At 38.6% G+C, this 23,593-nt stretch overlaps 1 protein-coding gene across 7 annotated transcripts in view; it reads left to right on the forward strand.

The window, feature by feature from the left end:
• Positions 1-23,593, forward strand: part of LOC110396791 (protein eyes shut homolog) — a 139,982-nt gene that overhangs the window by 76,993 nt on the left and 39,396 nt on the right. For 6 of the 7 annotated variants that reach the window (XM_021392651.1, XM_021392648.1, XM_021392650.1 and 3 more), the window contains one exon: positions 13,810-13,982. In XM_021392651.1, coding sequence (XP_021248326.1) covers positions 13,810-13,982 — 173 coding nt within the window. Of the gene's footprint in view, positions 1-8,289; positions 9,228-13,809; positions 13,983-23,593 lie in introns of those variants that run through there. The other variant, XM_021392653.1, reaches the window with a different exon arrangement.

Consider the following 23,593-nt stretch of genomic DNA (forward strand, 5'->3'; position numbering starts at 1 on the left):
GAAAAAAAGTCTTCTCACTCTTCTGTTTTGCTGCCAGATGTGATGGAGCACAATAGCTAGGCTTTGCACTTTTCCCCTCTTTTCTCTTAGTAGTAATACTTCTAAAATTCATAATTGTGGAGACAGTGCCAGAGTAGCAAGATAAAGTAGCATGTCTCTCTGCTATTCTGTACTGCGTGGAGTGAGGAGATGCAACACAGTGGTGGTGGATCCTGGCTACAAGGCAGAGCTTGGAAGCAAAAAGCTTCATTTTCAAGAGCATGTGGCTTGTAAGCTAAAGGGGAGTGTGGCTTTGTCTGTTTGTCTGTAGGAAGAAAGAAGTTTGAGGTTCTTACGTGAGTTAGGAAGGCACAGCCTGAAGTCACCAGTTTTTTCTTGTATCTCCAAAAATGAAAGGTGTACGTTGTGGCCTGATGGGCCCCAACTCTTGCTGTGAGATCACTCATTCCCATTCAGAGTTGAGAGCACAGCTGTGGGTCTTCTGAGCCACTGTGAATGCTGTGTTAATTTCTTCTGGGGCCCTGGGATGGAATTTTTTTTTTCTTCTTGTCATCAGGATGGCTTCAATAGTGTGATATGGGGCTTTCTCACAGTCTCTCGAGTGCATCTGGGGAATCTCTGCTGCTGAAATGTGACAGGTGGTAGCGATGTACTGCAGGTTGTGTTCTGCAGAGCTGCGCTGCCTGGCAGGCAGGAGCACTCAGTGACTGGCAGTGCAAAATATGCGCTGAAATGATGATGAATGGAGGAGGTGGCTTTTTAATAGCTTGGGTAGTAAGAGGACAATGCCTTTTCTCCACGATATTTAACCTTCATATAACAGGTCATAGCGCTATTTCAGGCAACTGCTTAAGAAGGAGGGAGGAACACTGCTGGCCGTGCTCTGGCAGGTGGTGCAAAGGAGTGATGTATGACTGATGAATGACTCGTGATCCTGTGTGGTTTGTACTGGGTGATTTTTAGATGAATTCATAGTGCTAGCACTCCTTCCGTCTTGCTGTGTTGCATAAACAGCACAATGTGGCTATGTATGCAAAAAGAAACTTGATAAATAACAGAATTAAAGAAGCCCCACAAAAGCTGTTTTCCTTCTCCTCTCAGAAATTTTAGATTTATGTAGTCTTATGTAAAATAGATTAGCTTGCATGTTTGGAACATAAACACAGTAATTAAGAGAGAAATGTCACTCTGTGACAAAATGGAAAAAATTACCGAAATCCTAGTTACAACTGTATATATTATAGAGGTATATTATGTATATTATTGTGGAGGCTTTTTAAGCTGTACCAACCACTTTGTATAATGCATCTTCAACTGTTTCTTATAAATTTTACATGGAATGCTTCAAATAATCTTTGTTTACCAAGTGTCTCTATAGTATCTCCTTCTCACTGCTTTTATTTCAGATATTCTCACTGTACCCGAGCTAGTCTTTAATAGAAACAGTGTAATTAATGCCATATATAAGGATTGTGCTGTATAAGACTGCTTTTAGCAGTACGAGATTCTACCTTCCTTAAAGCATCAGAAGCTGCGTGGTATTCTCTCTGCACAAGTGATGCTGCCATAGCTACCACCTGTGGAGCTGAACAATTATAGCAGAAGAAAAGCTCACCATAGAAACACTGATGAATAACTCCATTCTTCCAGTACTGCAATTTCTGGTCTAGCATAAATCCAACTGCTGGAACATGGGACACACATAAAAAATAGCTTGGCATAAACAGTGTTTTGGTTTTTACTAGAAGACATAGAATTATATTACACACAGAAAATACATTTAAAGGTAGCCATCCAAGTTACAGGAAATTCTGCCAGAAAAGATTTTAGGCACTGCAGAATCTTAAAGGACTGAAACCTTCTTACAACTGCAACACAGACTGCTCTTTTTCTCCTTTCTTTACAATCACAATACAGATAAGTTATTTTGTGTTCAATTGCCTTAGCGGAAACCACTGCCAGAAATCCTCTTCCCAGAAATACCGTTGTGACCTGAATATTATTGCTGTGTGACAAATTAAAAGATCAGGAGTATTAACATATTTAAAAACAGCTCAGTCACGGATCTCTTTGGCAACTTAAAAAAGAAATAGCAGTATAAGTGCAGAAGGAAAGTGAGATTTTAAAGGAATTTGCTCACAGAATACGCAAATTAACTGTAATTGCTGATTACATATTTAAAATAATTCAGTAGGTAAATGATTAATAAATGCTTATAACTTATCATGTTTTGTATCAGCTGCAGGTAAAGAACAGTCCTTATTTCATATGCGACTCAAAATCAAGTTGTCCTAAGAAATTACAGTGTTACGATTCTGTTATACGATATGATTATGAATCAATATGAAACATTCTAAGTGATATTAATAACCTCACGGTTTCAGAAATCAAATCAAAGAAATCACAGTGGAAACAAATGGAAGACTTTATTTATTGACAATATATTGCTTGCTACTTCTCTACCCAGGAGCGCACCTCAGTTTATTACACAGATAATGTATCACAGAAATTACAGTTCAGTCATAGCTGTGCCTCAGAAGGAATTCCAACCTTCTTGAAGCCTTTTCTTTATATCCAGCACACACAAAAAATTGTTTACTGGCTGTGCATACAAATACAATGTTTTTATTTTTATTTTGGAGGCATTTGATTTGTAGCACATCCTGATATGTACCAACATATTTTTGTGTATCAACTTCTCAAGCCCTTTAGTAAAACAGAACTCTCTTATTTTGGAGGAACAGAATGTGTATCAAAAATTCAGCTTTTTTTTTTCAAGCTTCTGTAGTTACTAAGTGGTTACACGGAGATCTTTGTCTACGTTAAAGCTTCTGCCCCTGTGCTGAAGATTATGATCCTTGTGAAACCAGTCATCTGGTTCAAACACAAACAGAACATTCACACAGTGGTCTGACATTTCAACAAGTTTAAAACTATTGTGTTGGAGATTAAGTCACAGGCAGGAGCTTCAGGAGAACCATATTCTTTGATGTAAGAGCTATTCAGCTGTGGGAGGACCTCAGCTCCAGAGAACTGCCCTCCAGTCCTGAACCTCTTACAAAGGCTTTACAAAGCACATCAGAAAATGGAATCAGTTAATAAAGAAATTTTTCTTGTTTGGCAAATAATTGTATGATTCATTTGGTCTGCACATTGTTGTGTATTTTTATCTGCAATCTATCTCATGATTCTACTGTAAGTTTTGTTGCAGCTCCCAAATAACTTTTAGACTCTGAGCCATGTTCTAATTTAGTCTTTTGGTACAAGAGTGCCTCAGAAGCTTTCTGGGAGCTTTTTTCTATCTCCTCTTCAGAAGTGTAGAACTTTGTAACTAGCAGTATGAAAGAATATTTTACTCTGGACCAAGAATAATAAGTAGGAATTAGCCCCTGCCTCTGGTCAAATAATAGAAATACAGAGAGCTGAGGTTCTAGTTGGTACCTCTGGATAACCTTTGCTTTTTGTCAATAAATTATTAATATTGAAGCATAAGAAGTCTGGAAGTAGGAAATGGTCTTCTTTTAAGTATCCCAAAATTAAGTTTCTATTCATAATTATGTCTGTTATTATTACAATCTACTTCCAAATCTGTGACTTTTCAAGAGCACCACAGAATTCAGTGGAGCTGTCCTGATGTAGTCAACTCAGCCAAGAAGTCTGGGAAAGCTCCAAGCAATTACTGCCATTAGCAAGTTGTTGTGTGCCCAGAAGCAGGATGTTTAACTTCCCTCCCCAGGCTGTTAGCTGAACTGTTGGGAAAGTAGGTCCTGCTCACTAGCTCTTTATGTTTCACTGATAGGAGCATTGATTACAAAGGAAGAAATGTCTTAGTATTGCAGCTGATATGGATTTGGTAACTATGCTTGTTATAAATTGACTGAAGAAACTAAATAGGGTTAAAAGGTATTCTTTCTGCTGGCTGTATTACATCTCTATCTTAACTTTTTCACGCATTTTTTTCTTTCTTTCCTTAGGCAGTTTCACTGTCATTACGTGGTAACTTTGAAATAACCACAAGGCATCACAGTTCCTTCTGTGCTCATTTCTGTGGATACGCACAGGGCATGCCTATAAAGCAAAACAGAGAATGATTGTAGAAAAGGCACAACAAAGATAGTTTATGTGAAGATAGAATGAGTAATAATATGATAGTAAACTGAGTACATCCCCTGCTTTCTGTGAAATATTAACTGTTAGAATGATAGCATTCAGCTGTGTTTTCACTACAGCTGGTATCTGTGCTAATTAGATTAAAGTTTGTCTGCATTAGTGTTGCCTGGTATGCCATCCAACCACGCTAATTTTCAAGAATGGAACAACCCTAATGGTTGCAGTTCTAGCACGTTTGAAAAAAGCCAACACAATGTTTTAAAGCATTCGATTTCACAGGTTTTAGGACACCTTATACCCTTCATAATTCATAGCCATCGTCCAGGAATGTGTGAAATTCAGAGCTGAGGCAGCAGTCAAAGTAAAAGGTCAACCTACATGACAGAACAACTCAAGCCATTGATAAAAACTATATTGCAAAAAAAAATGAAAGCACACTGTGACTGCTAACTTCTGACTTCAATCAGTGTTGTCAATAGTACTGGTACTGAGCCCTTCTCCTGCACTCCTTAAGTTCAAATACTTGTAGAAGCTTAGGCAATTAATCTCTGTAAGAGGCTTGTGCAGTCTACTATATGTTCTCTCTAATTTTCAGTAGGATAAAAATGTGGTAGACGGGTGAAGATTTGGTCCTTCAAATGTGCTTATGTTCCTGACTGGATTTTGTTTTCAGTTCTTGTGACCTACCTTTGATATCATTTAAAGAGACAGCTTAATCTGAATTATTATGGATATTCAGATAGAGAATGGGCAGGGGGAAACTATGAAGTTTTCCTTAGCTCCATACGGTTCAGTTAATGTATAAAAAATAAATCCTATGATTCAGGGACTTCATGCCACTTCTGAGAGCTGGTGGCACCCCAAGGAAAGGACACAAAAGGAAACAGTGCTGTGCCTTTCTTCTCTCTTACTATCGATGGTACAGGAAGACACTTGGTGTAGAGCGGGATATTAAGTGAATCTCAAGCAGGGAGGAAGAAAGAGACAGATAGAGGCTGGGCATCCAAAGGCTTTGAGAGATACTTTGTTTTGGAAGTCAGAAAAATATTATTTTGTTGTTTTGGAAAGTCTTCATACTGCACTCAACGTAAGTGTACAACACCTAACTGAGGCCAACTTTACTGTTCTTAGGGGTCTGGGATGCTTTGTGTTGTTTCTTTTTCTTTTCCTGTTCTTTGGGAAAGGTCTGTGGATTGCTTTTACAGCAGCCTACATGCCATGCTTAAAGTATAATTAGATGTATCCTAGAATCCTAGAATCATAGAATCCTTAGAGTCGGAAGGAGCCTTTAAAGGTCATCTAGTCCAACGCCCCTGCAATGAACAGGGACACCACAACTAGATCAGGTTGCCCAGGGCCTGATCCAGCCTCGCCTTGAAAGTCTCCAGGGACAGGACAGGGCATCCTCCACATCTCTGGGCAACCTGTTCCAGTGCCTCACCACTCTCACTGTAAAAGACTTTTTCCTTATATCCAACCTAAATCTACCCTCTTTAAGCTGGAAACAATTTCCCCTTGTCCTATCACCACAGACCCTGCTAAACAGTTTGTCCCTTTCTTTCCTGAAGCTCTCCTTTAGATATTGAATGTATCTCCAGTTATGAAGAAGTATTGTCAAGCTGAGATAAGAAATAACTCTAGACTTTATTTCGCAATATATGTGAGGTGATTCCTGAAAATCAGTGATCTTCAAACACAGTTTTCCATTTTCAGTTACTTCTGTGTTATAAATCTCATGTGATTGGTCATGAACTATCAGTACCTTTAAGTTGTTACTGCCATCTGAAGGCTTCACAAAGTTTTTTGGGTACTTAGCAGTGGCCTTATTTCAGTTTTCTAAGTGTTACCTATATTAAGCTAAAGCTCTCATCAGTCGAAGAAGCAGCAGATGGAAAAGGCACGGGCACCTGAGTTACCTTCTGAGGCAGAGAAATTCATTTGGTCATTGATAAGGATACTAATTTATCGTGTTTGTGCCAACCACAGAATTTTGGTTGATTGAACACCTTTCATAAACACTGAAGTTTCCAAAAATATGGCAAGTGCAGTTCCTGGTGTCATTCACTTATCACCTCAAGCTTCATAATAGATCCAAGTTCAGCTGTTAATAGACATGAACATAGCCCACAACATTCCTCAGAGCTGATGTTTGGGAATCTGCTATGTGGTGTGCTGTGTATGTAGCCATTCATTCCATTTGACCAGAAGCCTGAAGGAATCTTTTCCATAGGGAAATGACTTTTGGGTGTATCTCAGGTTAAAATTCAGTCAATTATTTCAAAGAATAGGTTAATGTACAGACAATGTCTTGTACTTCTGTTGCTATTGATTCAGTCAGTGAAGCATTTCATATACATTAATTACTTCAAGAAATAGTACAAGAAAAATACATTGTTTAATACATCTGATGTATGTAAAATACTTTGTTTAATATATATTTATGTTATTGTTTAAGCATGATATGTAGACAGAAGGAACAAGAGGCTACTTTTCACTAGCCATCGTACAAATGCAGAATATTTGTCCACAACTGCGTACTGCTTTGAGGTATGGTTCAAAGCCTGACCTACCCTTTTCTACCAGTTCCTGCTTTCAGCCTTATACATAGACCAGGCCTGTAAGAAAATAAGAAGTGATGAACTCATTACAATTCAAAACATTTTAAAATAAAAATATAAAGGGTAATGGGTGCTAAAAAGATAAGAAGAAAATGCTGTGCCACTGATGATCAAAGCTGCAAATCGGTAGAAGAACGAGGGACACCACAATGAAGAGGTGGTTATGAAACCTTCTTTCCTTTAGGAAAGGTTGGGTTGGGTAGTGTTTGTGTAAACAAAATACCTATTTCAGAAACAGATAACACTGTTGGGAAGAAACTGAGAAAGAAAGTGTAATGAAAATTGGATTTACATAAGCTATCTCTTTCTACAGTTTACTGTTTCTACATTTAGATTATACTCATTTCAAAACTATTACATTGTGAATTTGAAGTAAATGGTATTATTTTAAAAACAATTCATAGTTTTGTTCTTCAATTTTGTTATAATCCATCTCCTCAAGATCAGTGTAGCGAATTACTGTTGCTGTGTGAGGAAACTGAAATCTCTGAAATGACTAAATTACACAGTTTGACAACCTATAAATTCATCTAACGTTTCAGTAATGAATGCTTCTGTGCTAAAAGATTGCTTTAAAATTCTAACAGAAATGAGTAATAGTATACAAAGCTTCTTTAAGGAATACAGGGCAAGAAGAAATATGCTACATGCAAATGATAAGCATTACTGTTCTGGATACAGCACTGGTGAATCTGCTTGCGAGGAGTGAGTATACTGAAGCAAAACTGTTTGGGGCTCTAGGGACTGCTGTGAGCAATTGCAAACTTGCTGTCATAGAAGAATTATGAGAGATCTGCAAAGGACAAATAGGAGATAGCACGTGCTTTCACAAGTTAGAGATCTGGCTCCCACTTTATGTTGATGAAAATTTTTATGTGTGTCATGGTTTTGTGATTTTTGTTGTCGGTATTCCACATCATTACATCATGTAAAGCACTGGCAGTTAAAGAGTTAATTCCCTGGTTACTGCAAACTGCCTTTTTTGGTGTGAGGTCCTCCGAGGGTGGGGAGGATATGCACTCCCCAGGGTTCTTTGCATTGGAGGGGGTGGTGAAGCCACCTGGGAGACGCAGGGTCTCTTTCCTTCCTGCCCGGCGGAGAAGGACACGGTCCTCCTGCAGTTTACTGTGTAAGACTCTCAGTTTGTAAACTCTCTCTGTTATGATTTTACTGACCTCAATTTCAATATATTTAGTAAAATTAGTTGTTCCTCCTCAGATTGGTGCCGCTTTTTTTGTGTTAGATCCGCCTACAAGTCCCCTGCCTTTCCCCTCTTCCCTTTGTTTTCCCCAGGGTGTGGGTCCGCAGCTTCCCTGCCGCTTTAGCCGCCGGACCGCCTGGGGCCAGCCCCTACCCGCCGACAATTTTTTTTTTTCTTTTCTCTTCTTTTTTTTTCTTTGGGGCCTGTCCTCTTGTCACGGACACAGATCCCTAGATAATACCGTGACAATATGTTTACCTGGCCATGTTTCATAAAGTGCTGATTTCTTATTATCAATTTCATCATCCTTTTAGCATTTTTTAATTTTTCATTTCATTTTCATAAATACATTGTAACAAATAATACCATCTATTTACTAATCTTCTCATGCAACCAGAAGACAGGAAAGAACTGAGAAGTCCCAGGAAACCGTAGAAGGGTAATTACAGCCTCTGAGCCCTTGTGGTGAACTCAGCCTGACAGATCCCTATTCCTCTTCAGAGATGTGGCCAGGGAATGAATTGCTTCCCACATACACTCTTATCATCAAACATCATCTGCTCTATGTTTTGCTGAGAGTTCTATTACCATCCACCACTGTGCAATAGGTGTTCAAAAGTGCTTGGTAACACAACTGTGTATCCTTTTGTGTGACAGTAGTGATGGCAGTTTTACATAATGGGGCTTCCTATGCATCCAGCAGATTAATGGATGCCTGTCCTTCACATGATGGGGTTGAAGAAGTTTTATAAAAGAATCCATAAGAGGCATCATGGTCCTGAGAAGTTGGATAGTACAGTGTTAGCTATATGAATGAGTACATTTTAAAATAACGTTTAACAGGTCTAGATTTCTGAAAACAGTGACATCACCGGTCCCAAGTAGGTACTCTGCTAAGAAGTAAAAGTTCCTCCTCCTTCACCATTTCCATGACACAAATGCAGTCCTGCCTGAGGACCAACCCAAACACAACTTCAGTGAACTTTCTAAGGTTTAGGTAACATTTCAGGAGTAAATTCTTGTTCAGGGAAGCTCATGTATGCTTAGAAACGATAAGATTGAACAGATGCTTATTGTTGTTTGACTGGGATGGATTAAGCATCTGGTTAATTAAATTTCTTAATTGGATCCTATACATTTGTTTTTTGTTTGAGCTGAACTACTTTGTATGCAAAGGGTTCTTGCATATTGGCAGCAGGCAAAGAAGGTGCTGGAAACGTCTCTCCTCCTCGCCTTCTTGAAGTGGAACTGGAGCCTTCCCACTCTAATGCTTTTCACCTGGATGAAAGAACTTGGAGGTATGGGCTAAATGTGGGCTCTGCAGTAGAATCAGGTGCTGTTTAGTCCATGCTTGAACCAGCATAACAGTGAGTGTAAGCCTGCCTCAAACGAAATTCAAAGCAAAAGGTTTTTTCATGAGTGCACCCAAGCAATCTGGAAGTATTTTCCTAGGAGTTTTCAAAAGCAATTTAGTTCACAAGTGATTTAAGCTTGGTTTAAAGAGAGCTTGTCAGTAGTTGTTTATATAAAGAGAAGCAGTTTAGAAAGTGCTTTCAGTGAAAGGAAAGGAAATTTAAAGTGAATCACCAGAGCTTGCAGAATAATAATTCTTGATAGGGGAAAAAAGATTCAAAAACAGTAAAGCTAACAAAAGCACTCAGATCTAGAGGAGATACCATAATTGAGGCAACCTGAGTGAGAGTCCTAAAGCAGCAGGAAAGCTGAATTGATTTTTTGGAGCTTTATAATACCAGGAAAGATTGGCAGATGTACTATATACTAGAAAATCACCTGCTGTGCACAAGGAAGCAGTGCCTCTTCTATCTATTGTCCTTTGATATTTTTAATATTATTGATGAGATATGGATATGCTTCTGGCTACAGTGTGTTTCGGTGGATTTGGCTATTACACAAAGCTCTTAGAAGAAGGCTAATCACTTTTACATTATCCTTGCATTTTCTAGAGGGAGATTTAACAACTCTTTACATGAAGTGTAATTCAAATTAAACTGGTAAAATATGATGCTCCTTTAAGTTTCCATAATTTTTTTAAATGGCACTGATAATACATAATGATAATAACTTTAAAATAAATGGAACCACATCTACTATTTATTCACTGAAGTATCTTGGGAAGTGCTTCCCTCCAATTTCTGTATCTTTGTCTCAGCAGTAAAAAGAACTTGTGTTGTTAAATACTGAGCCCACTGCAACAAACAGTCTTTGAAATTCACACTTTAGCACTGTCATGGTTAAAGAGTGTTGGGTGCATTTCCTTCCAGGAAGCCCTCTCACATACAGCTACACCCATGGCGCATACAGTGCTTTCAGAGGGGGTCACAGGACAGTTGAGGGCTCTGTGAGCAGTAGTATTCCCTTTTTACTGATACAGAATACACAGGCCTATAGAAGATTGTTCTGTGCTTTGGAGAACCACACCACTGTGTCACCATAGTACAACTAATTTCTGTGATACCTCAAACAGAAGCACTGTAATATTGTTTTCAAAAAGAGATTAAGTTTTAAAGTCAAAACTGTGGTTAAATACTGCTGTGACTGCATTATAACAGGCTGTGTATTGTTATAATCCTGTTTCTTCTGAACTGTGTAACATTTAAAAGCATAAGCTCTCAAAACCTGTGTTGTCATCCCAAAGGTGCCACTCTGATACAAAACTTTACTTTTATTAAATCAGAGCACGGATATCAAGTAATGACTGAAGGGGAAGAAGTTATGTTATTCAATTACTAGTATCATGTCACACCATGCAAACGCTTCTTGATTTTCTTTCTAAGCTAACGTCTAGTCTAAAAATCAAAGGAATATTTTCACATGGGAAATGGTGATGAAAAGTATATACCTTACCATTTCAAAAGAGGACTGTGAGAAGATGGAAGAACAGTTCGTCCTCTTTCCACTTGTTTGTTCATATCCCATAAGGCTGGTGACAGAAGGTGATGGTGCCCTAGGAGTATTGTACTTGTCTCTTCCGCTCCGTTTCTGCAGTATTTCTGTCTCTGCTCCCATTTTCTCATATTGTTTGTGACATTCCTGCTTCAAATGATTGTGGATGGTTGACTTTTTTTCTTTATCTACTTCAGGACTTTGGCAGTACCTGATTTTAAAATCCGTGACTTTTTTGGATGTCTACTATGTACCATGGCAGCTTGGTTTTTCCTTTTGATGGCTTATAAATATGGATCTGTATTAACAGATAATGTAGCTCAATAGGAGTAGATTTATAGGACAAATAGGGTAGTGCTGAGGACCCAGCATCCCTGCTGCTCATTGTTTCAAGCATCTTTAACTCACGCTGGATCTGGTCTCGCCCCATGAAATGGATGCCCATTAGCAGCTGCAGTATCTGAGGTGTGAGACAGTCTTCTGGTTTAGGTTCATCTGAAATCGAGTTCATGCACTCTTGAGACCACTCTGTAATGTGAACTAGGGCATTTCAAATGGGCATGACTAGGAGATTTGCTTCAAAATCACGCTCTGATTCTGAACTAAAACACTAATGTAGACATGCAACACATTTTGGCAAAACATTCTAATTATGTTTCCAATTTTGTAGCCTCAAAATTCTGGTATGTTCTATGTTTTTTTCCAACAAGCAATATGCACTTTCTTTAGCCTATATCTGTAATTATCAAAATACTTTTTCTCTGAGTCATTCACAGTACACAGCATGAGCAAAAGATACTACTCTTCTGATTTGCTGTCCCTTTTCACTCGCTTTGTGCATTTATGAAAATTAGCAGGATACTGTGAAATTGTTAAACTCACTTGGGAGGAGAGAAGCTCCCTAGTCATTCAAGCATTTCTGTGCTCCTTTCAGCTGAAATTAACTTGGTAGAATATAGGAGACCTTATCCTTTTCAATACCAAGTACAGCAACAGACTGCTTTGAGGGAGAATAATAAGTCATTTGGGACTTCATATTTCAGTATACTAATTCCTGTGAATTGGATGTAGCATTTTTTGCATGTGATTAACTATTATATTTTTAAGCTCTTGTGTCAGTCTGGAGAACTTTTTAAAAACTGTTTTCTTTGCCTCATCTGAATTCACCTTTCTTTGTTATTAGGGTGTTGTGGTAACAACAGTAAAACGTTAGGACTTTTCTCGTTTTTGTAATAATAAATTTGTCACAGTATTTTATGACTCATGTTATTTTTAATCTTCTGTAAAACACGAAGAATAAGACCACAAAGGAAATGGCCAGTATTGATATATGTAGCTCAATAGAACAATTGATGAAAATTGTTTATTTAGAGTCTGTATTTTGATAGTCAGCAGCAATGATTTTTCTTCTCCTCTATAAAGAAACAGATGCATTTAATAACTAATTTTAGAGAAGATCATCACTATCAATTGTAGATTTCTAGGAAGAATTCAGTGTATTGTTTCTTTTTTAATTAACTAAACTACATAATGTTGACATTGAAACAGCAGAAAGCAGGCTTTTCAATGCTGCACAAACTAAGGCGACCTAGTATCTCATTTACATTCCTGTCCTGGCGTCTGCAGCAGATCTATAAATAGAATAGGCTACACACAGAAATTTATTATTGCAGCTGATAGCAATTTTCTTTTCCAAAGGTGTCTAGAGGCATTATTCATGAGATTCATTCTGGTAGACTTTCCAGCTGAGATTCTCTCTTCCCAGAACTGCGGGTGGTCAGTTTAGAAATATACCAATCAACTGCTATGCACAGGCTGTCAGAAGGCTTACTTATTTCCTTCTTTTAAAAAATGCAGCAGTTCTGTCTGCTCCAGATTATTTTCTTTAACCTGATTGCATGGATATTGTAAGTCATGAACACATTTTTTAAAAATCGCATTTATTTGATGTTTCATCACTGAAATTCCTAATGATTATGCTATTATCAGGAAAAACATAATGGCTGTGGTTTAACATAGCTCACATCATTTCTTTTGCATTCATACCCACAAGCACATGTGACCTTATCAAGTATAAGGCAGACATGTTTCTGCTCTATACTGAGGATGTGTAGTAATCACACAAACTGACCTATCTGGCTGTCCTCTGATTTCAGTCACAAAACAAGGGGAAAATAAAATAAAGCCTTTAATGAAATTATATTTATAATATGTAGTAAATAGGAATGCCTTACACTCTTGCTTTTCCTATCTGATTTTTTGTTTTGGATCATATTTGCCATTCTCCTGTCTTTGTGCGCTAAAAAGTTTATTACTGAAAACAGAGTACACACATTCTTACCCCTTGGGACTGGTTACGGTTTGTTTTCTTTCTTGTCTATTCTAATACTTTTTTCCATAGTTTAGAGCATAGGATTTACAAAGGCAAAGATTTTACCTGTTCACTCTGGTTCAATTCCAATATAATCACTACTGTAAGTATTCATCTTTCAGCTTTCCTTTACATCCTATTGTATTGTCAAGAGCTATAGGTAATACTTGAATGTTCTAATGATGCTTCAATTTGCAAAATGAACTGGTAACTTTACATTTTTTGGTTGTTTTTTTTTCCTTTTTTTGAGACATGATAGAAGAGCTATTATTCTGTAGCTGTTATTTCAACTGTGCTATAAAAGGAACAGTATAAATAACTAATGAGACACATCAGAAAAGTCACGTATTTTACCAAGAAAGATGAATTGAAATATAAAATTAAACAAAAAGTAATTTGTCAACTAAAGTGACCCAGAAAGCATTCTGGCATATCTCGTGCCATGTATGCAAACAAACAAGCAAACAAAAGTTAGGAGAGTAAAACCAAAGAAATATATTACAAGCACAAGTCAAACATCACTGATTTTCTGTGAGAATAAAAGCCATCCTTTTTTAAGTGTGTTTTGATACTTATATGTTTTGTTTTGTTTTTAACTTTGCCAGTGATGCAGAAAATTGGTTTTGTGAATGCCCTAAACTCTACTCTGGAAGACTCTGCCAGTTCATGACTTGTGATGAAAGTCCATGTGGAAATGGTGCTACATGTTTTCCAAAGTCCAGTCAAGACGCTGTTTGCCTTTGTCCGTACGGAAGATCTGGCATCCTCTGCAATGATGGTGAGAACCATAGGCTTTAGCCTGCGTTAGTCATAGTTTCTGTCATTCATAGAAGTTGTGGCAAGAAATAAGTCACAGAATCACAGAATCACAGGGGTTGGAAGGGACCTCAAGAGATCAAGTCAACCTCCCTGCTAAAGCAGGTACCCTACAATAGAATCATAGAATCATAGAACTGCTCAGGTTGGAAAAGATCTTCAAGTCCAACTGCAACCTCACCAAACTACCCTAACTCTAACAACCCACCCAATCCAACCCAACCCAGTCATGTCCCTGAGCACCACATCCAAACAGTTTTTAAACACATTCAGGGATGGTGACTCAACCACCTCCCTGGGGAGCCTGTTCCAGTGCTTAATAGCCCCTTCTGTAAAGAAGTTATTCCTGATATCCAACCTAAACCTCTCCTGGTGCAACTTGAGGCCATTTCCCCTTGTCCTGTCACCTGTCACCACTGAGAAGAGACCAACCCTGCTCTCACTGCAATCACCTTTCAGGTATTTGAAGTGAGGAATAAGGTCACTGCTCAGCCTCCTCTTTCCCAGACTAAACAGCCCCAGTTCCTTTAGTCGCTCCTCATAGGGCATATTCTTCAAGCCCTTCACCAGCCTTGTTGCCCTTCTTTGGACCTGCTCCAGCACCTCAATGTCCTTTCTGTACTGAAGTACCCAAAACTGAACACAGTACTCAAGGTGGGGCCTCACCAATGCAGAGTACAGAGGCAGGATGACTTCCCTAGTCCTGCTCACCACACCATTCCTGATCCAAGCCAGGATGCTATTGGCCTTCTTGGCCACCTGGGCACACTGCTGGCTCATATTCAGCCGACTGGCCATCAGCACACCAATAGGTCACACAGGTAGGCATCCAGATGCGTCTTGAGTGTCTCCATAGAACGAGACTCCACAACCACTCTGGGCAACCTGTTCCAGTGCTCTGAAAGTCAAATGCTTTGAAGGCAAAGCACTGTAAGTGACCACCTCCCCACCTTTGCCATTGCCTGTAAACACAGCATGGCCCAAAGCACAGTCCCAAGCAAAGAATATCTGAACTGAGCACCTTCTCTGCATGTTGTTTCATAAAACTGTCATCCAGACATACAGAAAGATCAGATAAGCTGAGAGCAGACAAGCCAGGAAATACCAGGTAGTGGCTGATGTTTCAGTAATTTACCTTAAGAAAAGCTGACAAAGATATTTGAGGGAAATACTCCTTTGGACAATACTCCTTTTGCTGTACTTAGGGAATCATGACATTTTGCATATAAGAAGAAGTGTCTGAAAAGTACTTTCTGGATTGTAGAAATGCTGCTAGATGCTAAGATTTGATTAATTCATCAGATCAAAAACAAAAACAAACGTAAGTGCTTGGTATGAATCAGGAGACAAGGAAATTATTAGAGATAAGCAAATAGGTCATTCTGATTATTATCAAATGAAGGTGTTTATATTTCTTAAGCATTTATTATAATGACTGTTATAGGTTGGAATTTCCTGTGTATGAACATCCAGGGTTTTCTTTTCCCCTGACACTGAATGGAGCAACAAGTAATGGCAGAACAATCTGCGTATAGAAAGTAATAACCGCTTCTGAGCTGATTCAGCAGTACATTTGAATTGCCTTTCAAAATTAATACTTGTATGTAAAATAATGTTCAGGTCAGATCAAAGGGCTACACTGTCTTTTTCTTTTTACCATAAACATTTACCTCATTTAAAATTTATATTAGAAGGAATTTCCAGTAATAAATTACTAATAAATAAACGTGCTTACATTGTCATGAAACAGCCTATTAAAACTTTCAAACCCTCTTTCTTTGCTGACAGCAGGTTCAGAGCCCACCATCCTGTATGTCAGGCTAGGAATGTTTCTGTCATCTACCTCAATTTACATCTGTCTACACTGAATATCATCTAGTGCTTCTTCCCTGTAGTCCTTCAGCAAGGCTCTTCCACAGCTCTTTGTAGTCAGATGTCTCTTGTCAAAAGTGAGAGAAAGTACAACAGATTCATGAGTTTGGTTGGACTACAAACCTGAGGGATGTGAAAGTGTAGAATGGATGAATTTTTATTAAGTGCAAAGGGAAAACTCTCTGGATCATTGCTGTAAGAAAGAAAAATAGGGGAGAAAAAAAAACAAATTGATAGAACAGAGTGTACATCTACTAGGGTCAGTGAGACCACAACATAAAAAATTATTGAAATATGAAAAAATCTTCTACTGAACTTGTGTCTTAAGAGTTAGGAGAAATAAAGTGAGCACAGGTAGAGATCTTGTTAAGGTAAACATTACTCTGAAAGTTAAAATGAGCTGCAAAAGATATTTTTATCACATAAACTAAAACTGAACAAAGAGATGAGAAACAGTATCACAGTGCAAAGCATGCTGGGTGCAGCCTTATGGGTAGCCCTAGCAGCACCAAAGCCATACGTTTGTTTTTGCATTTGAAGATTATGATAGATTGCCTAATTACAGTGGTAGAGCAATGTAAATTGTGTTAGAAGCCAATTTTAATTGTTTAAGAAAATGAGTGGCCCAGATAATAAATTTATTAGAAAGAAATGGTCCATAAAACTTAAAAAGCTAGGAGCATGTATTTTTAATGAATATTGTTTCTCCTGTGAGGATTAGTAACCAAGTGCATGCTACGTGCTGCTTTTTGTCTGAAACACAGAAGCCTTTTTCTCCCGACTATTTATCATCAGCAAGAAATGTGCAAGCCTCAGAGTGACTGTTTGTTAAAATGAATATAACAAATGTACCAAATAGAATTGAAGATTTTATGCCAGCGCTGCTGCTCCTTCCAGTCCAGGTTATTTACAAAAGTAAATAGTAAAAGTAACTCAAGATGCAGACAGAGACACAGATGAGCCTTCTGCTACAGTTCTTGCCTGTGTCAGAGCTCAAAATGCCATCAGTTAAGAGTTTAAAGACACGCTAAGAACAACATCAAACTTTTCAAATGTATAGGAGTAAGTAACGAAAAAGCTGTTGTCACTATTAGAAAAAAAAAAACTTGGCAGGAGTTAAAAATACGACAATTTGTGGGATATACACAGCATTCTGAAAGTGAGAAAACTACAAATGACAAACATGGCAGAAACTGACAGGCAGATAGTAGCTTCTGTGTAATATGGAAAAAAAAAGACAAGTTCCTGGGACAAACAAGGACTTTTCTTCAGTATCTGAAGAAGATGAAGCATGCTGCTATCTAGCCAGGCTGGGAACAGCTGCTTTCTGTTTATCTTGCTTACGTTATTCCTGTTCAGACTTCAAATAAAGCTTCCTTAAAACATTTTCCCATTTCCATATATATAAGTAGTAAAATGAATTATCTATCACTACACATCTTTCCTTGATTTTTCACAATATGACCATGTTACTATAACTGCAAGTTGACCATTATATGTGGATCTCTCTCTCATGAAGCTGTGATCAGTGTGAGGGGATGAAAATATGGGAAGACATGAATTCTAAATTGCAATTACTTTAAGTCACTAGGCCTCCCTTCAGCCTCCTGTTCTGTGGGCTGAGCAAGCCAAGGGGCCTCAGCTGCTCCTCATATGTCTTCCCATCACAGCCCTTCGCCATCTTTGTAGCCCTCCTTCAATTGTCCTCTGAAAGTTTTATGTCCTTCTTATCTTGTGGCGCCCGCAAACCTGCAGACAGTGCTCAAGTTGAGGCCACACAGAGCAGAGCGGAGTGGGACAATCTCTTCCCTCAACCACTTGCAGATGAACTTTCAGCAGCTAGCATAAGATTCTTGGTTTGTAGTGTTAGACGCCCGCATTAAACAAATTCGTACCTGAAAGAACACAGCCACTTACAAAAATGAAAACCAGAATATATTTAGCACTGTATGTCATCAGTATAAAATAATTTGGATTAGAGACCATGTCTGCATGAGTGACTTGACTCAGTCTCTGAAGTGACTTATGTTTTTTAAGCTGTACATAAAGGGATCCAGAGCATTTAAACTGAATCCAGTTATTGAGCTCTACCTTTTCAGCCATTTTATGTAAAAAGATTGAAGATTCAAGCCCTAGTCTGATAAATTTTCTTTCACGTTTAATTTAGTAAAAACTGGCTTGTACGGTGTTTCTTGAGGATTGTAAATGAAAGTGCCTGTACCCCCTCCTCCAGTGGTTAGGATCACAATGTTGAATGAAAGTGTTTATAAATGGTACCATTTCAGGCCAAATGAACACACATTCTTCAACAATGCTCTGAGGTTGGTTTTTCCAATGATTTTTAAATTACCCCCTAGATATTTATCTACTTTTAAAAGTTGGTCAGGAAGATGTATCAACAACGCACTGTGGGGAAATGGTTTTAAGTTGAAGGAGAGAAGATTTTGGTTGGATATCAGGGTGAAGTTCTTTACCAACAGAGTGGTGAGGTGCTGGATCAGGCTGCCCAGAGAGGCTGTGGATGCCCCATCCCTGGAGGTGTTAAAGGCCAGGTTGGATGGGGCCCTGGACAGCCTGGTCTAGTATTAGATGTGGAAGTTGGTGGCCCTGCCTGTGGTAGGGCGGTTGGAGCTTGATGGTCCTTGATTGGTCCTTCCAAGCCATTCTATGATTCTGTGATGTGAGGATTAGGTTAGAACAGGAATTGCTCTCCACCTGGACAGATTTATCACTTCATAAGATCTCAGTTTTAAATAAAAAATTGTAGTGCTTCCTCCACCCAAAGGTGATGCTTGTGCTCAGATCATCGTACTTTAACTTTTAAGATAGAGAATAATTATGACTAAAAAAAGTGTTCATAAAAAACATGAAGTACACCTGGAGTTATCAAGCCTTGATGCAGTTAATTATATATTACACAATAAATTGGGCCTTTCTGGGAAGCTGTTGATGGTAATATGGAAACTATTTTGTTATGCTTCAAGAGTAAAAGGCAAGCGCTTTGTAAGCACAGATAAATTTAAAAGAAAGAAAAGCATTTCAAAGGAATGTGCATTGCAGAGATGAGTAATTATATAAACTGTCATCCTTTAGACCAAGCTGCTGTGTTTATTTTAGTTTCACTGTGTGAAGGTACAGATCTAACAAGATAAAATAGAATCTTGACTGTGGCATTGCATTTCACAGAGCACATACCAAAGAGGGCTGTCCCCAGCATGCGTTCACAGCAATCTGTGAAAAAGTCCATTGAAACACATTTCTGAGCAACATTTATGGTAATCTTTGCCGGTCCAAAGGGTCCAGCATGTATAGGATGCATTCCCCCATGTATAAAATTCATTTCAAAGTGCTGAAGTGGGAGTAGTCACTTGCTCCAAACTCTGTGGTGTGAAAATCAGCCTGCAAGTGAAGTGTTCTCTGCAGCTATGTTTGTCACACAATGTCACCTTCAGAGTGTTCAGGTCTGCAGACTAAATTGTGCAGTTCAGTGACAGTAGATGCCCAAGGGAATTTCCTCAGATAAAAAAAAAAAAAAAAATCAAACCTCATCATGAGGCTTCTTGTTAGTGATAGGAGACTTTGGGGAATGCTGATCAGACTTGCATTTCTTCCTACCCAAGAGAATTTATTTTCTGAGTCATTTGCATTTATCCAAGCTTTAGTTTCTTTCTTCCTTTCCCTCCAGAGTGAGGTATGTCATAAAAATTGTGAAAAACAAACATGCAAGCTCACACACACACACACACACAATGTCACTGCTGCATTACCAGTTTTGCAGATTTGTACTTTCATCCGTGAGCAGTGAAATAAGTTTTATTATACTGAATCCCATCTTCCACTTAGAAGTAAAAGTTACTAGTCCGTATGATTACAGAAATAAGCTAAGCTAACAGGGCCCATGGGCTCCGTAAGGATACCACATAACTGTACCAGTGACTTCACAAGACAAATATTGGAGAACTGTTTCTTCGGGGGGAAGCATACACCTGAATTAGCCATTATGAAGACTCCTCCTGTAGTCACCTTCCAGACATCATGGGTCTTCCACTATGCCCTTGAGCTCCACTTGGCACAGCAGCTCCCTGCAATTCAAACCCCCCTTAACTTTTCCTCCTCACACTTCCCACAGCTTCTGGTGAGGAAAATATGCTGACTGTTAAAGAAAACAGCTTTTATGTAGAACTAGCAAAACATGTCAACTAAACACCAGCTTATCTCCCTCACCTCGCCTCTCCTTCCCAAATTATGTTGGTATCTATTGCTTGCCTGTACAGCAGGCTGTCGCTCTCATTTCCACCACTGGTGTTCCCATCCTCCCTATCCCTCTGCACAAAGTACAGGGGAACTGTAGCAGGAAGTTCTTCCTCCTTCACCTTTCAGTCAGCAATCCCTTATCTAATACCTTGTAATGTCCTGCAGTGTGCAGAAAGAGGTTTCTGCCAGAGCCCTGTGCCAGCAAAATGATATTTAAAACTTTGAATATGTAATAAATTATAGAAATGCATTTGCTTTCTTAAGCCAGTCACTTCCACCAGGAGCATATGTTGTCACTTGAACATCTCCTCTTGCTGCTTCCGTGATGAATAAGAAGAGGATCTGATTTTAAAATATTTTTTGTAAACTCAGCAAAGGAAACATTTTTCACTCTGTTCATCCAGATTTCTGTGCTGAAGAATAAGCTCTGGTTCATTGAAAGCTGTACTGCAAACCAGTAAGAGGAATAGTGGCTGCAGAATTTCATGATGACAAAAGACACTTTTATGAGGACCTTTACATAGATTGGAAGACTGGAAAATATGCTTGCCAGCAATTTCCATTTCCTTTTCAATACTCCCTTCTCAAATACGCGAGTTAGTATTTAGGAGAATTGATTCGTTCTCATCCCAAATGTATATGGCTGTTCATCCTGGAGCCAGGAACCGAGCTGGTAACTGCTCACAGTTAGTCAATTTTAACATAAAGAATTGGGTTATCTGATTGTAATTATATAGCCTAAACTCTTCACCTCTTTTTAGCCTATTGATTTGTCTTGTTTTTTACAATGAATTGTAAAACTGTGGTCCAAGATGTATTGGCAGTGAATGTTGAAAGGAACATTTATTTTAACTTATAACAGAAAATTCAAAGATAATGAAACCATTATTCTCTTTCTTGACACTTTATTATCCTCTCTTTGTTAAGATTTTTTTCAAACTGTAAGTGTTGTGGGTTTTTTTTTATCTCCCATTTTTTTATATTCACATCTGTTAGGATGTACAGTCCTAGGGAAGTAGATAGCCGACCACATTAATATATTTATATAATGGGGTAATTTGTCATTATTTGTTTGTGAGTCAATGGGACGTACAATACATTATTACAGCTACGTTATTACCTGTTCAGTAGTGGAAATGCAGAAGAGGACAATGGTAAATGATGTAGGACTCACAGACACACTGGATGAGATCAAGGACAAAAAGCTGATAGAAGGCTTCAAGTACTCTGTCAGGCACAGTTAATTTGGAGTGTGGTTTTGCATGGCTCATAAGCATAGCCATTGGGACACAGCTCTGTGACTTCAAGAGCGAAAGTGTGGGAATCTGACTTGGGTGGTGTCTAGGCAGAAAAAGGAAAATAACAATGGAATCCAATGAATGTGGTCAGCTCTGCCCTCTGATCTTCCTTCAGCTCTAAGTATTTTATGAGTAACTATTTGAAGGATTGTTTCTCAAGGAAAAGAGGGAAGATTATGCAATTTTCTACCTTCTCAGCTCCATACATTTGTAACGAAAAGACAGAGAGTAGAAGAAAAAGATGGAGTAATCTTGCTTCATAGAAATTTACCAATCACTGTATTTTTCAAAGTTGATTTATTGTGGATTTTTTTTTTTTTGCACTTTGAAGTTAAAATATGTATGAGTATGACAAACTAGTCTGTTTTAATTTCAGACTAATGAAGGTCATGGCATGAAAGATATCTCTAAGACCAAACATTTTAGACTGATACACATTTACTGTAACCTTTCGTTTTTTCATGTGATTGGTTGAAGTCCTGATGATAAATAATACTTAGCATAGAAAAGAATCATGTTTTAAAATGTGGTATAAAATCAATTTTAAAAGTCCAGAAGCAGACAAAATATGGAAGAAATATCACCTAACAATTCAGATAAATTAGATATTAGCAAAAAATGTAAGCTTTTGACTCCAGATTAATTATCATATCTGAATCATTTTGTTCCCCAGAGATCGCTGTAGGGAGGACTGTTCAGGAACACTTGCTGTGTGTTCCTGCCTGCTAAAGATAGGCTGGTTAATTAGATGCTGCATCTCACTTTCAGTAGGTGTCAGAAACTCCTTCAACACTGTGGAGAAAACTGTGAAGAACTAAATATGCCTGTGAGGCTACTGTTGCCTTGTATGATATTCTTGCATTTGGTGACCATACCTTACCTTATCGTCCCACACGGTGGTTGTGCACCATTCCAAGTAGTGTCTGAGCACTGCGCACACAGAAGAGAGACCCAGCCCAGGGGGGTGTGACAGCTGGTTGGCAAGTGCAGGTGGCACTCCCGCAAGTCAGCAATTAAATAGACCAAACAGGAATTTGAAACTCCCCAAACCTTTCCATGGTGAGTTCCTCATCTGGAGAAGAAGCCATGCCCTGCTTCCTGTTGGCCTTCCTGCTAACCAGGATTATGTACATCTGCGTGCCCAGATATTACATTTAGCCCCATATTAGTGAATTACTGGATTTACTGTCATTTTAACCTGGAAGTTTTTCTGCTGATTTTTATTTGTTGCTGTGGTGTTATTCTGAGATGAATCCCAAAAGCCATTGATCAGTGGTGTCTGTTACCATATCCTGAACCTTTAGGACAGCAGGGATGGCTCAAGCACCTACAGTGCTGGATATGTTATAGAAAGTACTTCACGGCCCCAGCAAAACGCACGATTAGACTCAGATTTGGACCAAAAGACCATAAAGGGTTGAATGTAGATGTTCACATAGTCAAAGATGGAAACTAAGAAAATTGCATCTTCTCAGGAGTTTTGAAAGGAGCTGTGCTCAGGCACTCAGGAGTAGGAAAATGGAAAACTCAGTTTGCCAGGAGTGCTTACTGGCTGGTCCAGCCTGAAGCTGAGATTTCTGTACTCAGTGCTTCAGTCCACTTCAGGCTTTGTAACTCTGAAGAATTAATTTAGTTTCTGGGTGTCCTACAGTTTCCACTCTTGAAGACCAGGAAAAAAGAAAAAAGAAGTGTGTTCTTTAATTCACAGAGAATTATTTCAGAATTTCTAAATCATTCAGTTTTTATGGCAATGGGCAAAATAAACAGAGGACATGCAGATCAGTAGGTAGTTGCAGGATACAGACAAGGTAGGCTTCATCCCATGTAATTTTAGAAATCTGTAATTCTCTCCTCTGACTTCCCACCCAAGACTGCTTTTGTATTTGGTGGGATCACATAAGCATTTTAAAATACTGTTCACCTGACCTACATAAGCGATGTGTTTTGGATGAAGGAAACTGTATCCTAAATGTTCCTTATATTTCCACTGTTGTAAGACGTAACCTGGGATAGTCAGCTGTTATATAAACAACTACATCAGATGCCCTCCAGTGGTTGGATTGCTTCTAACTGGAAGGCTAGTGATCTAGATGTGTCTTTCCTGTAGTAAATCAAAACAGAAAAGGAAGGAAGGAAGGAAGGGAGGAAG

The sequence above is a fragment of the Numida meleagris genome, chromosome 3 (assembly GCF_002078875.1).
Source record: "Numida meleagris isolate 19003 breed g44 Domestic line chromosome 3, NumMel1.0, whole genome shotgun sequence".
NCBI classification, from domain to species: domain Eukaryota; kingdom Metazoa; phylum Chordata; class Aves; order Galliformes; family Numididae; genus Numida; species Numida meleagris.